This window comes from Rhizoctonia solani, chromosome 16 (genome assembly GCF_016906535.1).
Source record: "Rhizoctonia solani chromosome 16, complete sequence".
NCBI classification, from domain to species: domain Eukaryota; kingdom Fungi; phylum Basidiomycota; class Agaricomycetes; order Cantharellales; family Ceratobasidiaceae; genus Rhizoctonia; species Rhizoctonia solani.
The window spans coordinates 3,546,557-3,563,357 of NC_057385.1; the positions used below are offsets into that span (position 1 = coordinate 3,546,557).

At 43.1% G+C, this 16,801-nt stretch overlaps 4 protein-coding genes across 4 annotated transcripts; 2 read left to right on the forward strand and 2 right to left on the reverse strand.

Moving 5' to 3' along the window:
• Positions 1-2,465: 2,465 nt before the first annotated feature.
• RhiXN_02399 (uncharacterized protein) lies at positions 2,466-3,045 on the forward strand (the record flags this gene model as incomplete). The annotated part of the gene is made up of 2 exons (XM_043322218.1): positions 2,466-2,631; positions 2,696-3,045. 2 exons carry the CDS (start codon positions 2,466-2,468, stop codon positions 3,043-3,045), a joined length of 516 nt encoding a protein of 171 aa, XP_043188041.1.
• A 2,989-nt stretch (positions 3,046-6,034) lies between these two features.
• RhiXN_02400 (uncharacterized protein) lies at positions 6,035-6,618 on the reverse strand (the record flags this gene model as incomplete). Its single annotated transcript, XM_043322219.1, has 2 exons — positions 6,035-6,286; positions 6,427-6,618. The coding sequence occupies 2 exons, from the start codon at positions 6,616-6,618 to the stop codon at positions 6,035-6,037; spliced, it is 444 nt and encodes a 147-aa protein (XP_043188042.1).
• A 43-nt stretch (positions 6,619-6,661) lies between these two features.
• Positions 6,662-7,759, reverse strand: RhiXN_02401 (Retrotransposable element Tf2 protein; the record flags this gene model as incomplete). Its single annotated transcript, XM_043322220.1, has 3 exons — positions 6,662-7,134; positions 7,283-7,427; positions 7,493-7,759. 3 exons carry the CDS (start codon positions 7,757-7,759, stop codon positions 6,662-6,664), a joined length of 885 nt encoding a protein of 294 aa, XP_043188043.1.
• A 3,366-nt stretch (positions 7,760-11,125) lies between these two features.
• RhiXN_02402 (uncharacterized protein) lies at positions 11,126-14,177 on the forward strand (the record flags this gene model as incomplete). Its single annotated transcript, XM_043322221.1, has 3 exons — positions 11,126-11,323; positions 13,900-14,026; positions 14,077-14,177. 3 exons carry the CDS (start codon positions 11,126-11,128, stop codon positions 14,175-14,177), a joined length of 426 nt encoding a protein of 141 aa, XP_043188044.1.
• Between the last annotated feature and the right edge of the window lie 2,624 nt (positions 14,178-16,801).

Sequence of the window (16,801 nt, forward strand, 5' to 3'; positions counted from 1 at the left end):
GCTATACTACTAAAAACTATCCTAAAAATGTTCAAAAAACTATACTAAAAAATTCCTGCTCTAGGCGCTAAAACTTTGCTCCACACCTAGCCTTGGACAGCCCCTGCAACTAATCAACAGCTATGGACAAGCGTGATATAGAAGTGGGTGTTCTGCAAGCGGGTGTTTTGCTGACTAAGTTTGCAAGGCAGTAGGTGAATGTATCCACCTGTCAGGTTGGTGATTCCTAGTCTATAGCCCTATAGTAATCCAGGTACTGCTTAGTCCCTCAGGGTCTTTGATTATTACACCCTTATGACCTTCAGCTATTCCCCAGGTACTGGTACCACAGATGGTCTCAATCCCCTAAGACTATAGTGCCCACTAAGCTGGCCCACCAATAGTCCTAGTTAAGCAATACTGGGGCAAATGCGTCACCCAGTAGAGTATTATATGCTAGCACTAACAAGAGCACTGCACAGAGCCAAGAACTTGACCTAATGTCAGAGTCTGACTAATGAAGAATGGGATAAATGCCTAAAGAGGCAGTGCTGGCTTTTGGGGATAAGCAGAAGACTGCAACCAACACTTTAGATAGAGAGATTACTTGCCAAATATGGCACAAGACCCCTTAGAGTAGAGCAGGAGAGTGGGGAGGTAGTCAGTAGATTGACAGGAGGTCAAGTTCTGGTCTGAATGCCAGAACTCTCCCTTCATTATATACATCATACAGAACAAGGGAACTGTAAAGTACAAAGGAGAACAATGGAAGACATACTACAAAGGTATGGGTAACTAAGAGAACAATAGAAGACATACTACAAAGGTATGGGTAACTAAGAGAACAATAGAACAATGCAACTAAGGACATATGGTAACTAAGTAACCAGAGGACAAAGCTAACAGGCTAAACAAAGGGACCATTCACATTCCATGTTGATTGCTCTGCCAGGGGAGTCCTGCATGGCCTGTGGTCATGTTGGGAACATCCCCTGGTCCATATAATTCGTAAAATTTAGATAAAATGATAATAGAATATTAGGGTATCTGTGTCCATGCCTCTTGGGTCATGACAGCATGCCTTTGTTGAGCACCTTGCCATGATCAATGAATTGGTAACAATGGAACTGGCCAACTGTTGTCTGAACCTGGAGTTGATGGACCATGCAAGAGGAAGGGTGGAGAGATGTACATGGGTTTATGGCAGTGGTGTTTGCATGTGATGTGAGGTAGCAGGTGTGCAGTGAGTGTGAGTTCATTGTTCTTGATTATATGTGCTGCCCCTCATGTGGCAATTCTTTTTCTTCTTCTTTTTTGAATAAATGCCCCCACATACACAGAAAGCATGAGAGCTACATTTCAATTAAGGCAAACTTCTTGTAGAAACCAAACCACAGAAATCTACAAGGAAAAACACAGAGAGGGAATCATGTAGACAGTACACACAAAGCACACAGAGACATGTGGCATGGGCAGAAAGAAGGAGCTGGCAAACCAACATACAGGTGGCTTAAAGGCTAACTTGAGTGGAGGCCATAAGTGTGGGGATGGGGCAGCCATGGTGGCAAATCTAGTCATAATTTGTGAAAGTAAATTTAGTGCATTTTGTTGAAGTGGGCAACTTCTGAAAAATGGACTAAATTTAGTCCATTCTTGCTTTGTTTGTGCTGGGCAACTTTTTGATGAGCACCAAACAAACAATGGACCAAATTTAGTCCATTTTTCAGAAGTTACCCACTTCAACAAAATGTGTTAAATTTACTTTATTTCTCATTTTCTCCTCTCATACACTATATCTATCCTTGGAACTGCATTGCACAGGGTAATCCAACCCTCTCTTTCCATTTATGCTAGTCCTAACTTCCAAAAATGGAAGGTGCATGCTCTGTTGGGCTGTTAGTACATGAATTTGATTGATGTTTGCAAATTGAAATGATATGTATATGAATCAACGCTGAATCACGTGGTTTATTAGTAGAATATCATTTTCAGGGTTGCTTATCTAATAAATCCTTGCACATAACTGCAATTTAATGTGAAATATTAAAGACATGAATTTCAACAAATGATTTTGAATTGCCATGATAAGTATGTAGATCAATGCGGAATCAAGTGGTCTACTAATAAAATTTCACTTTTGGGGCAGGTTATTTAGTGGGTTTGGGCGGAGAAATGTGATTTGATTTAAGGTTCTGCTCAACCCCTCCTTGAGCCAGACCCCCTATAATAAAGGGTTAAAAGAGGCAAGCTGGTAAAGCATCCCTACAGGTACAAAAGTGCATACTTTGCTGTTCTGCACACTCTCACTGCCAAAACTTGCTTCAAATCTTTATTCTTGCACTCTGCTCCATCTCAACATGCCCACTTTTCAATCAATTGATGCCCTGCCTTGAAATTACTGCATAGCCATTAACTTCTACATTCTCAGCAGACCAGAAGAGATGAAGGTGCATTTGGACAGTGCTGCCAACATCATACAAACACTAATGAGCACCAACAGCAGGAACAAGGTCAAATTCATCAAGTGCAACAACTACAAGCCCCACAAGTGGGGATTTATATATTGGCTTGATCCCAATGGTGCAGATGGAGCCAACTTCCTATATGAAAAAAGGGTAAATTACTGGTGGCATTTCATTGCCTCCTACTCTGGTGCTTTCAGGGAGTTTACATGGGTTTGCTACCCCTCCACCCACTGTCTCTGCGCTTCCCACAGCAAGGGAGCTCACTGAAGCAATGCAAAACCTAATTCTGCTCTATCCTTCCAACCCACCAGCTTACAGCACTGCTCCCAACTTGTCATTGACGCCTCCACCACACCCACACACTCTCAGGCCAACAGAAGAACATGTACCAGCTCCCCTCCCATTTCCACTTTTCTCCAGCATGCCAAACACTAACTGGACACCAGTTTATGTGTCTCCTGTGAGAGAGACGCATTGGGAGCCTCAGAACTACCTAGGATGGAGCAATGAAGAAATAAGAAGGAATGCGGAGTCTTTTGAAAGCACTGGGGAAGGGAAAATGTTCACATTTGATGAACCGCTTGCAATTGATTACTCTTAATGGATTCAAGCAGCTCTTTGTCACTGCCTAAAGACCTTTTTGAAGGGGGGCATTGTCATGAGCGTCTCCTGACATGTGTACTGGTTTGTTCACTCTCTTCCCCCCTGCCTGCATGTACTTAGAGAATCCACCTTCTACTTGATTAGTGTCCATCTGTTCTATTTGTATGTTTTCCTTCCTTGTTTGTGTCCTTCCCTCTTCTTTCCTCTTTCCTTGGACTTTGTCTGGACTTGTTCCATTCTAAGTGCTTCTATCTTGCTTATCTTGCTGCGCGCCGGTCCGGCTTACTGTATAGGGCCTCTTGACAATATGCTCCACCTTCCCTCTCATTTGTACAGACTGGACACCGCTTTTTCTATGTATTTACTGCTTTTCTATTTTGTTATGAAAGAAGACTGTGAATTGGCTTGGTGTCATGAGCCTCACCTCCTGACATGACTATGTATTACCTGCCACTTCCTTCCCCCCCCCCCCCAGTGCGTTTGTCTGGGGAACCCATCTGTATCCATCCAATCTGGTGTACGGTTACTATCTTCCCTGTTTATGGTTTTCCCACTTCCTTCTTCTCTTCTTGCACTTAGTCTGGACTTATTCCGTTCTAAGTGCTTCTATCTTGCTTATCTTGCTGCGCACCGGCCTGGTTCACTGTGTAGAACTTCTAAGATATATGCTCCATCTTTTTTCTCAGTTGTATGGCCTGGACACTTCCCCTTCTCCTTGTATTTACCCTTTTCACTCTGTAATGAAAGAAGACTGGGAATTGCCTTGGAAACCCCAAGAACAATTTACCTTGAGAATTTCCCACTTTCTTCTAACAACAGTCATTTTATTCTTGGTTATGACTTGGAACAAACTTTGTCCAGACAGAGTGCAAGAAAGGGGCAGAGAAGTGGGAAGAGCACACACAAGGTAGGAAGGAAACAAACAAACAGATCAGATGGATACAGATGGGATGGGATGTACATGAGTTCCCCAGACACACGCACTAGGGGAGAAGGGAGCAACATAGAATACACAGGCACGTCAGGAGGCTCATGACAAGTGGCCTATTCTGATTTGTGTCATCCTTAAACTTAGGTTCACAACTGTGGGCCATGGATTTAGGCTCTGAGACAGCAACTGAGGTGGTGTTTAGGCTGCTTGACAGGGCGTCATGTCTCTGTGACTGTTTCCCAGGTCTGCAAACAATGGCAAAGTTGTAGTATGCCAGCAGATGCAAGTGCACATGATGCCTGTTGATTGTTTTGGCTGATTTCTGCTACTCCAGATTTTTGTAATCATTAAACAGAGTGATTGCCTAGCCAGTTCCTTCCAGGATTCTCCAATGCTCAAATGCGCAAATGCTGGCAAGTAGCTCCTTGTCATGTGTGTCTTAGTTCAGCCAAGCCGGTGAGAAGCTGGCTGAAATCAAATAAACAGGGTGTGAGCCACTATCTTCCTTTCTCCTAGATAGCACAGTGCCTGTGGTTGTTTCATAAGTGCCTGTTTCCAAGGTGTAAGGCTAAGGATCATCATGGTGAGAAAGAATAGGCTGCTTGCAAATTTCTGCCTTAATTGCATCAAATGCAGCCTTCTGTTCTTTTTTCCAGATCTATGATTATTCCTTCTGAGTAAGATTGTTCAAGGGAAGTGCCAAGTGAGTGAAGCTAAGAACAAGGCAGCAATAGAGGTTTGCAAAACCAAATGATTGCTCTTATTTCACAATCTGGGGTCCAGGCCAGTCTATGATTGCTTGTACCTTGTCTTTCTCCACGGAGTTGCCATCAGTAGTAATCATGCGACCAATGTAGGTCACTTCTGCAACCAAGAAGTAGCATTTGGTAGGGTTGCAGAATAGACTAAGATTCAGCAAACAAGATAAGACATCCTTGATATGTTCCACATGCTCTTCTCTTGATTTATAGAATATCATAATATCCAAGTACACAACCACAGAGATATCAAGCAATTCATAGAGTATGTTGTTCATGAAGTGTCACAACAAAGAATGAAATGACTGGTTGTGAGATATTGAGACAATTCACACGGATGAGAAAGTGGGAAATTGACAAGGTGAATTGTTCTTGGGGTTTCCAAGGCGATTCCCAGTCTTCTTTTATAACAAAAGATGGAAGGGGGTAAATCCAAGGAGCAGGGACGGCGCCCAGGCCGCACAACTGGGAAGCAGGATAGAGCATATGGCTCAGAAGCTCTACACAGTGAACCGGGCCGGTGCGCAGCAAGATAAGCAAGATAGAAGCACTTAGAACGGAATAAGTCTAGACTAAGTGCAAGAAGAGAAGAAGGAAGTGGGAAAACCATAAACAGGGAAGATAGGAACCGTACAAACAGATTGGATGGATACAGAGGGTTCCCCAGGTAAATGCACCAGGGGGGGGGGAAGGAAGTGACAGGCAATACATGGTCATGTCAGGAGGTGAGGCTCATGACATTGCCCCCCATCAAAAGCCCTTAGGCAGTGACAGAGGGCTGTTACAGCCATTCAGAACAATCAATAGCAAGTAGCTCCTCAAAGCTAAACAGCTCCTCATTCTCACTGCCTTCAAATGTTTCCACATTCCTTCTCATTTCCTCCTTGCTCTGTCATGAGCCTTACCTACTGACATGACTATGTGTTGCCTGTCACTTCCTTCCTCCCCTCACTGCATAGGTCTGGGGAACTCATCTGTATCCATCTAATCTGTGTGTACAGTTCTTCCCTCTTCCTTGTTCCCTTCTTGCATTTAGTCCGGACTTATTCCGCTCTAAGTGCTTCTATCTCGCTTATCTTGCTGCGCACCGGCCCGGTTCACTGTGTAGAGCTTCTGAGCCATATGCCCCATCTTGCTTTCAATGTGCGGCCTGGACAACGTCCCTCTCCTTGTATTTACCCTTTTTTTTTCTTTTTGTTATAAAGAAGACTGTGAATTGGCTTGGAAACCCCAAGAACAATTCACCTTGTCAATTTCCCACTCTCTACTCTGTGAATTGTCTCAATATCTCACAGCAGTCATTTCATTCTTGGTTGTGACATGTTCCATCCTGGGTAGCTCTGAGGCTCCCATTGCGTTTCCCTCATTTGAGACAAGTCACCTGGGGTCCAGTGAGTGTCTGGCGTGCTGGGGAACAAGGGGAACGGCAAGGGTGCTGGTGCATGCGCCTCTGTTGGCCTGGGAGTGTCTGGGCATGCTGGAGGGCTCACTGGCATTGCCGGCCTGCTTGTGTTGGCTGGTGGGTCTGCTGGGTAAAGCAGAATGAGGTTCTGCATTCCCTAGGTCAGCTCCCTCGCAGATGGAGGTGTGGAGACTGTGGGGGTGGAGTAGCAAACCCATGGCAATGCCATTGTGCCAGATCCTTGAAAGCACCTGGATGGGAGGCAATGAAGTGCTACCAGCAATATACTCGCTTTCCATACAGTGTGACTGGTCCTTGTTCTCCCCTGGGGTTGAGCCAATAGAGGAATCCCCACTTGGGGTGCTTGTACACGTTGCGCTTGAAGAACCTGACCTTGTTGTGGCTGCTGGCGCTCATCAGAGCAAGAATGATGTTAGCAGAGCTGTCTAGGTGTGATCTCATTTCTTCTGGGCTGTTCATGATGTAGCAATTGATGTTGAGGCAAGGGTTGTAGGCTAAGGCGTCAATAGAGCTGAAGATGGGCACGCTGGGATAGTGGGGAGCGCAAGAAGAACTTAGCAGGGCAATTTCTAGCAGTGAGAGCTTGTAAAGTGACAAAGCGGGCAGTTTTTGATTTGCTGAGTTGCTTGACTATCTTGCCCTTTCTAACTTTGCGTGCATTTGCAGGGATGGGACTATTGGCGGCTGGGGCATCTGGATAATTAGCAAAGAAGTCGCGCAATTTGTCCTTGCAATGCTGTAGATCCTTGGTTGGTTCCCATGTGTACTTATGGGGCGCATATCCCTTCCATCTGACCCTGTACTTCCAGACCCTGTCTTCTGCTGCCCAATCTACAAATTTGTCTACTTCATACTCTTCTTCTCCTTCTGTTGTGATCACAGGCGGGAGAGGAGTGAATGTGCAATCAAACTCTGTGTCCTGTTTGAAAGCAGACAATAAGCTGACATGGAACACATCAAGGATTTGTTGTTTGGCTCATTCATCAGTAATAGGCAATCCTGTGGGTTCCAGGAGCGGTGAAATGACAGGAGAACAGCCATACACAATCTCAAAAGGCGATTTGCCTGTTGCTTAGTCTGGCATTGTTGTGAGCAAATGCAGCCAGTGGAAGCCAGTAAACACAATGAGACCGTCTAGGATTAATGAAGGGACGTAGGTAAGCCTCTAGCCATTGGTTCTTGATACCAGTTTGCCCATCAGATTGTGAGTGATAAGCAGTAGAGAAACTAGGAGTGATCTGCAGAGATTTGTAGAGTGCCTTGAGGAACTTGGAGTTGAATGTAGTCCCTCTGTCAGACACAGTGCGCTTCAAGTGCCATGTAGCTTCCAGACATGTTCCAGGAACATCTGAGCTACATCCTCAGCAGCGGCAGTTTCCTGACAGGGAGTCAAGTGCATCATTTTTGTGAAGCAGTCCACAACCACCAGAATGCTGTCATATCCCTTACATTTGGGAAACTTGACAATGGAATCATATGAGATGTCTTCCCAAGGACCTGCAGGGACAGAAAGCCGGTTGAGAGCAAAGTTGTGCACATGGCCCTTGCTTCTTTGGCAGATTTCACAAGTCTCCACATAGCAATTGACTTGGAATTTCATTGCTGGCCAGTAGTAGTCACAACTGATTAACTCTAGAGTCTGTGCTACTCCTTGGTGACCAGAAGCAGGGGAACCATGGAAGGATAAGAGCTGCTGTTTGATCTGTTCATCTGGCACAACTATTCTTCCTTGATACAGAAGTAGACCCTTCTGAATTGTATAGCCATTGACGATTCCCGTGATCCGGCATCTGCCAAAGCATCCGATGCAAACTACACGCAATCTGAGAGGTGTAAAGAGGTAAAAGAGTTCAGGTCTTTTGGAATCAATGTGAGAGTAGCCTAGTTGGCGGTGTGCAATAACCTAGTGCGCTTTGTGGCAAGGGAAAAGAGAACTGTAGGAAGTAAAGGTAGGGATGAGGACCTGAGTGATGTCCAGGTTGATAGATTGGCTACAGCCTGGAAAGAACAATGTCACTATGTCACAACCAAGAGTGAAATGACTGCTGTGAGATATTGAGACAATTCACAGAGGAGAGAGTGGGAAATCAGCAAGGTGAATTGTTCTTGGGTTTCCAAGCCAATTCACAGTCTTCTTTTATAACAAATGATGAAAGGGGGTAAATAAATGGAGAATGGACAGTGTCCAGGCCGCACAAGTTGGAAGCAAGATAGAGCATATGGCTCAGAAGCTTTACACATTGAACCGGGCTGGTGCGTAGCAAGATAAGCAAGATGGAAGCACTTAGAATGGAATAAGTCGAGACTAAGTGCAAGAAGAGAACAAGGAAGAGGGAAGAACATAAACAGGGAAGATAGGAACTGTACACACAGATTAGGATACAGATGAGTCCCCCAGGCAAATGCACTGGGGGGGGGGAAGGAAGTGGCAGGCAATACATAGTCATGTCAGGAGGTGAGGCTCATGACATTTTTTTGCAATTTTGATTTTAAGTATGCCAAAAATAAATATGATACATGCATACCAAATCTACAAAAATACAAAAGAATTCTCCTTAAAATCAATGCTGGACAAAAATCCACATTAGTGTAATGCATATAACTTAAATTTCTCCAGGTTTCAGCACAATATGGGCATGGAGAGTGGTTAGAAAGAAAGCCAATGAAAACAAATGTTGAATATGTACCTTTGTCAGGGATACAACCATTGATACTATGGGATTCCATGTCACTTCTGTGTATACGTGCCTCTTAGTAGCCCTTGATATCCAACTATGCATTTGGGTCCAGATAATGAGTTGTATGCAAAGAGGCTCAGGACATGGAAGCTGCCAGCTGCACTATACCACTTGTATATCACAGTTCTGTGTAAAACAGTCCATGCAAAGACTTTGATTCTAAAATTATAATCAAGGTAGATCATGTTTATGCTTGCCAATTGATTTTGTGTGTTTGAACCAATACACACACACAGCTGTATTGTGTCCAAGTTTCTTTGGCACAATATTACAGTGTTATGAAAAAAAGATTCAAAATTCAACCAACCAAAATAGCTAAACATATATGTCAGACAAAATATGTACATCAAAATGGCTTAGAGTGCATTGCCCTGTTGATTCCAGATGGCACCTAGGCACAGTTGATTAGACACAACAAACAAACAAGTGAGTGCATAGATACCCTTCACCAAGTGTTATAGATATGACATTGTTTCATTCACCTGTAGTTATTTTATTATTTACACAAGTAACATTACAGCAAATAGAATGCAATAAAGATGCAAAATAAGGATTTCAAGGTCCCTCTGTCCAATTAAAACCTTTGCAAAACATACAGGCATCAGGAATACCCTCAATATGCAATATCCTCTGCATATATGCTGTTTTATCCTTTTATATATAAATAAATTCAGCTGAGTAGATAAGAAGTAAGTACCAATATTTTCCTTGTTTGTAGTATCTATTATACAAGATTCTATCTTGTGGCTACACACAGAAATAGTCAAGGTCCCCCCTGTTGCATAGGCAAGTGCTCTGGCAATTAACCAGTGCAGTCATAAACAGAGGAATATAGAATTAGCTGGAATTGAACCAGCTTGACCACTAAGCCATAGAGTGTTGTTATTCCTCTGCTGACAACCCATGATTACACCTGCTACCCCCCAAATTTGGGCTTGGGCCAGCATGCAACCACTTGTACTGGTCATGTGACCATGTCCAGGACACTCAGTAACTGGGAGTTGTGGTCTAGGTCCTGCTATGGCTATTCTAAGCATTCACACTAATGACTTATTAGGATTAATTGGTCTTTATGTATCAAATAGCTCAGACTGTACCTCTCATGTAACTTCCCCTTTTTACATCATGTATATAGTTGTTTGTTATCCCTATGGGGCATATAAAGCCCCTGAGGGAGACCCTTTGAATGCATCCCCATTTCCATCCCATTTTTACCTTTTGTGTGAACCTGAAGATCTGAGAGATCTTCTTTACTTAGTTTGGAATATCTTATTTTGCTTTCTTAGCCTCTTGAGCTCACTGAAGTTAACCTGCAAGATATCTTGGTGCATATAGCCTCTAGCAAGGTTCCAACAGGCATTAGGTAGCAAGGAAAGGCTCTAGGGCAACCTTGAATCTCTTGAGTAAGTCAGTTGGGAGAGTTTAAGGTTGTTAAAGCAGCATATACACTTTAATTAAGTGCAATCTCAGCCAAATAAATTACTAACAAATCTAGATAAATTACAGTAAGTAACTAAAGACTTAGTACTAACTTCTATACTGTAGGTATAAGCACAACCAACCACCTGCAACTGCAGTAATTGCTTGATTATTTGTTAAGTGTAGTGTTCACCCTGATTACCAACCTGATTTACCTTTATATAGCTAGTCTATTGCCTTTTATATCAATAGATATTTAATCTATTAACTACTTTAGTATCTTCTGTACTTAATTACATAGTCCCAATACCCTACTCTTTAACACCAAGGTACCAGGAGCTCAGAGGTAGAGGACCCAGGGAAGTCAAAGGGACACTGCATAAAAGGCAGTGTGAAAAGTGCAAAGTGTGGACAGCAGCAACAACAACATGCTAGTGGATGAGATTGGAGCTCCTGCCACCAAGAAGCTGACCTTGGGTGGAGGACCAACCAGATCTACATTGAAGACAAGCAGCCCCTCTCTAGCAATACACCCAAAGCTCATTAAGATGCAAACAATAGGTGCTGGCAACAATGCTTCTCTACTGATGCAAGGCAAGGTTTAATTTGCAAGGTATCTCAAAGAACACAAAGATGCACAGGAGCAGACCACTGCAATGGTTCCTGCCCATGAAGGCAAAAATTTGTTCTCATTATTTCTCTGTAAAGCAAACCCTGGTCATTACTTCACAAAACTGACAATTGGGGGGCATACTGTGCCAAATCTATATAGTTTACTAGGCTGCCAGGAGATAGAAAGCAGGGAGCACATGCCCAAGGACACTGTGGATGCCATAGCCAATACACCTTTTGTTGCTAGGGAAATGGGGAAGCTGATAGAAGACACAGAAGGACAGCAGATGGACCTCCAAACTTCAATGTACCAGCTGGCCAAAGCATGCACTGAGATGCCACTAGGCTCTGATTTTGCAGTGACCTGGCTAGCAGGGTTGATTGCACACCTGAAGGTAAGTATTAATACTCCCCACTCCCACTAAAAAACAACAAAAGTGGTGTTCACACTGAAACACCAACAGGACCTTTTTGTATTGAAGTGCGCCAAACACATGAAGTACTACAAGATGCAGCTGGAATGATGCAGTTAACAAACCAATGATGGTGGTGCATGAGGGTGGTCTTTTTGACACAGGGCTCCTTAAGGTCAAGAATCAAGGGGAGGACTTGTTTCTGGATCTTTGAACAACCTTTGTGCAAGGAAAATAAGAAAAAGAAAAAGGTACAGAAAGCAATCCAGAACCACCCTGCTTGGAAAAATGATTGAAAGTCCAACATTGACAGAGTACAAGCTTTTTGTAGGCAAGCTTCATGGATTGGCACATTGTCCTGGACATGGTCCAAACAGACCAGTACAAGTCAGTACAAGTGGTTGCATGCTGGCCTACTATAGGGGTCTGGCTCAAGGGGGGGTTGAGCAGAACCTTAAATCAAATCGCATTTTTCCGCCCAAACCTATTAGATAACCTGCCCTGAAAATGAAATTTCACCAGTAAACCACGTGATTCCGCATTCATTCATATACCAATCAAGGCAATTTGAAATCATTTGTTAAAATTCATCTCTTCAATATTTCACATAAAATTGCAGTCATGTGCAGGGACCTATTAGCTAAGGGACCCTGAAAGTGAGATTCTACTAGTGAACCACGTGATTCTGCGTCGATCCATATACATATCATGGCAATTTGAAAACATCAATCAAATTGGTGTACTAATGGCCAAACACAACATGCACCTTCCATTTTTGGAAGTCTCAACTTCCATAAATGGAAAGAGGGGGTTCTATTGCCCCATATAATGCAGTTTCAAAGATAGATATAGTGTGTGAGAGGAGAAAATGAGAAATGAAGTAAATTTAGTGCATTTTTCAGAAGTTGCCCACTTCAACAAAATGCACTAAATTTACTTTCACAAATTATGACTAGATTTGCCACCATGGCTGCCCCATCCCCACACTTATGTCCTTTACTCAAGTTAGCCTTTAAGCCACCTGTATGTTGGTTTGCCAGCTCCTTCTTTCTGCCCATGCTACATGTCTCTGTGTGCTTTGTGTGTATTGTCTACATGATTCCCTCTCTGTGTTTTTCCTTGTAGATTTCTGTGGTTTGGCTTCTACAAGCAGTTTGCCTTAATTGACATGTAGCTCTCATGCTTTCTATGTATGTGGGCATTTATTAAAAAAAGAAGAAGAAAAAGAATTGCCACATGAGGGGCAGCACATATAATCAAGAACAATGAACTAACACTGCACACCCCCTACATTGCATCACATGCAAATACCACTGCCATAAACCCATGTACATCTCTCCACCCTTCCTCTTGCATGGTCCATCAACTCCAGGTTCAGACAACAGTTGGCCAGTTCCATTGTTACCAATTCATTGAACATGGCAAGGTGCTCAACAAAGGCATGCAACCAGTATCCAAGTGGGAGGTTCAAATGCATTGTGTTCAGGCCAATTTTGAGAATATTCTCTAGTGCTGCACAGTATGCTTCTTTGTTGTCACTAGAGTACTGCTCTGGATCACTACCAATAAAAAATGTATCTGGGCTAGAAATAGTGAGTTCTTGTAACTTGTTGGCCAATGTAGGTAAGCCCTTGATGTATTCAGGAGGGGCACCAAGAGAAAGCTGTTGTAGTGCCAGAAATTTGAGCCAAGCTAAAGGTTGGTCTGTTTACTACAGCATATTTTCTGGAGGATTGTCATGTTCCCCAATCCCTGTTGTCAGAGTTAAGACCTGCAAGCAAGGGAGTTGACAGAAGAGTGAAAGGGAGCTGTGTTGCAGCAGCTTGTGCAGGACTGTGATGTTATGGAATGGATAATTTAGACATATGCACCCATAATTGCCAATAGTAAATAGTGCAATCTAGAGTAATCATACTTGCTCTATCCAAGTATGGGCATGCACATTACTATATTTGGAAACTGGCAGTGCTACAAGACATTTTATACTTTATTTCCTCATGCACTTGCATATATACACATTTGATCATGCAAAGTGATCATACTATTATTTCTATTATTTATAGTTTTTTAGTACCATACATTTATATGCAGGAACAGTACTTACAGAGCATAGAACAAGTGCAAGTAAGCATGGAAGCACCAGCACTTAGTAATTGCACATAAGTGCCAAAGGTTGGCAGGGCATGCCAATGCCAATATCTTGGTGGGAAATAGGCATGTTATCATGTAGACAAATACCAATAGGTCAGAGGCACCAGCATCTTGCTTCTCAAAAGGAATTGTCTGATTCTGACCCATATTGATGGTTGTAGAGGGAAAAGTCTTGGAAACCTTTTGGAAATATTGTGTTTCTACTGCACCCACTGATCTGTTTGCTGTCATACTTGGAGCTTATGTATATATAGCACATATGCATGTGCCCACAAATTTATAGCCCAATTGGTGATGGCAACCTGAGACCAAGTTTGCTGTCTGCCAGACAGTCTCAGGGTCCATTATGTTGAACCTGGATGATCTCCCTGGTTTCTGCATTTTAGATTCTCATAATTTGTATATAGACCCATGTACCAAGTGATGACCTACTGGCAAACTCTCAGGAAGATTGGCAATGGTCACCTTGGGCCAAGTTTACTGTCTGCTGGACAGGCTCAGGGTCCATTATGTTGAACCTGGACAATCTCCCTGGTTTCTGCATTTTATGTGCTCATTTTCTGTATCTAGGCCTTTGTGTTTAGTGATCATCTACTGGAAAACTCTCAGGAAGATTGGTGGTGGTCACCCTTGGGCCAAGTTTACTGTCCACTGGACAGTCTCAGGGTCCATAATGTTAAACTAGACTATCTCCCTGGTTTCTTTATCTTATATCCTCATTCTTTGTGTATAGACCTATATATCAGGTACTAAATCTACTAGCAAACTCTCAAAAAGATTGGTGATAGCAACCTGAGACCAAGTTCACTGCCTGCTGGGCAGTCATGGGTGTCCTGGACATGGTCACATGACCAGTACAAGTGGTTGCATGCTGGCCCAAGCCCAAATTTGGGGGGTAGCAGATGTAATCATGGGTTGTCAGCAGAGGAATAATAGGGCTCTATGGCTTAGTGGTCAAGCTGGTTCAATCCTGGCTAGTTCTATTTTCCTCTGTTTATGACAATGGGTCCATGTCATAAAGTTCACATACCTTAGTTTGGTGGTTTTTGTCAAATATTAGTTGCAATACTTCCTTTATTATACTTATGGCTACAAATCACAGGCATCCAGCTTGATCACTTGGTGGTAATGGGTGTCACTTGTAAAAACATGCAGCCAGGTAGGTTTTCTGACTTCAGCTGCCATTTTGCTCATTGCTGGTATATCATATATCCCCAGAAAGGTTGGGCAAAAAAATGGATAGAAGTGGGAGAGGTCAACCTTATTCTGCCATGCACTTCTTCATCACTCCAGAGATGCATTACTGGTTTTACAATCCAGAAAGCTGCAAGTAGTTCATGTTTCTTGCATTTGACACATATCACTGTCTGATCATCTGTTATGACTGGGATTGTCATTTATTTTGCATCCAACAGGCACATAAAGGATTACCTTTAGATTGTGCAATTATGATTTCTCTTGTAGCAATCAACAACCCATGTCTGGGGATACTGCAATATCAAGTTGAGCATACCTGAATACTGAATGCTTTTGAATTGTACCTAAGAACATTACCTGGGTGTGATACTCAGAAGTATGGTACTTGCACTATAAAGAGCTTCAGATCAAATATGCAAACTGGTAACTATATGTTTGCACCATCACTCAGGTAAAAGTCTTGCAATAGACTGCATGTTTTGACAGGTTGTGTAGGAGAGGTTGTAATTGTACCCTCCCATATGACAAGTGCCTGAAATGTTGGTAACCTCCTCAGACATATCATGTTTGTGTGATGCATGTAATTCATTTTTGATCCTTCACATTTCTATTAGTGCCAATGGATCACAATCAGCAAAGCGGCACACATGTGCAGATAAATTCAGGTCTATCTGTTGTTATCTCAGTCACTATTCCAGTCCTCAGATGTGTCTGATTGGTTGTCCTCATCTTGATCCCCTCCCTGGCTCCCTACCTGACTACCTTCTTGCCTGAGTCCTTGCTATTGGGTTATAGTATGAAAAATCCCTTGAATTTCAGAGAATAATGGGATTCCTGCTTTTGTCTGTGATTCAAATTGCGTGAGACTTTGTCATTATGGTCTCCTGTGCTATGCGCACCTACTGTCAAAGTTTGGGGCAATTCTATTGAGGTCAGAAATAATCAATTTTTAACTACTTTTATCACTGCAGCCTTGAGGACCGGTTGCCAACCGGTCAATTGGAAATTCAACAAAAATCGTGAAAAATGCGGACCATGACGCACTTTCCAAAAATGGAAAGACATTTGAAATTGGTCAAGAACTCGTTGAGAAAACAGCAAAATACATTTGCGGATGCAATTCAGAAACTTTTTTTATTGTCTCACAAGGTAGAGCTAGCTCATACAATCATTTTGACACCAGAACGATGTTATTTGGCTTAGTATTTGTGGAGATATAATGGAAACAATATACATGTAGAGCTTTGGCGCCAGAGGGGACCGGTTGCCGACCGGTCCTCCCTCAGAAAATTGACCCTCCCAAATGTCATCACAATAAGGTCTGTATGTGCTCAAAAGATGCGCATAATTTCACAGAGTACCTCAGTACTAGAACGGCGTAGATTGGCTCAGTATTGAGTGAGATACACGCAAGACAAAGTTGATGGTCTGCTTGACACCAGAGGGGACCAGTCGCCGACCGGTCCTCAGGGTCCTATGGTGAGGGACGTTTGTGAAATCTCATCACAACCAAGTGTTTAGTAGCTCATAGAATGCAGAAAATTTGGCTCTCTTCAGTGATATCCTACAATATGCTGAGAAAATTAGTTGCTGAAAATTAGTTATTACAAAGTAGTAGGTTGGTGTAGGGTGAACCAAGCTACACTGCAGGGTGACCCAAGCTACACTGCAGGGTGACCCAAGCTACACTGCAGGGTGACCCAAGCTACACTGCAGGGTGACCCAAGCTACACTGCAGGGTGAACTGTGATATGGCACAGGGTGGGAACCAGGTGGACACAACCCACATATGGTGTGAGGGTGGATTATAGGGGAAGCATCAGCCCTTCTACAAAAAGTTGCGTACTTTACACACAGCAATACCACCATCCCAAGTTAGGGTGAGTCATGTGACAACTGACCACCCATGCCACACAGAATTGCGTACAACATGCAGAAGCATAGCACCATGGCCAATGTTAGGGTGAATCACATGACCACCCACCACTCCACTCATGCATAGTTGCATACTTGGTATGGAACTATACTGCATGCAATATGTTAGGGTGAATCACGTGACCACCTACCACTCTACTCATGCAGAGTTGCGTACTTGGTATGCAACTATACCAC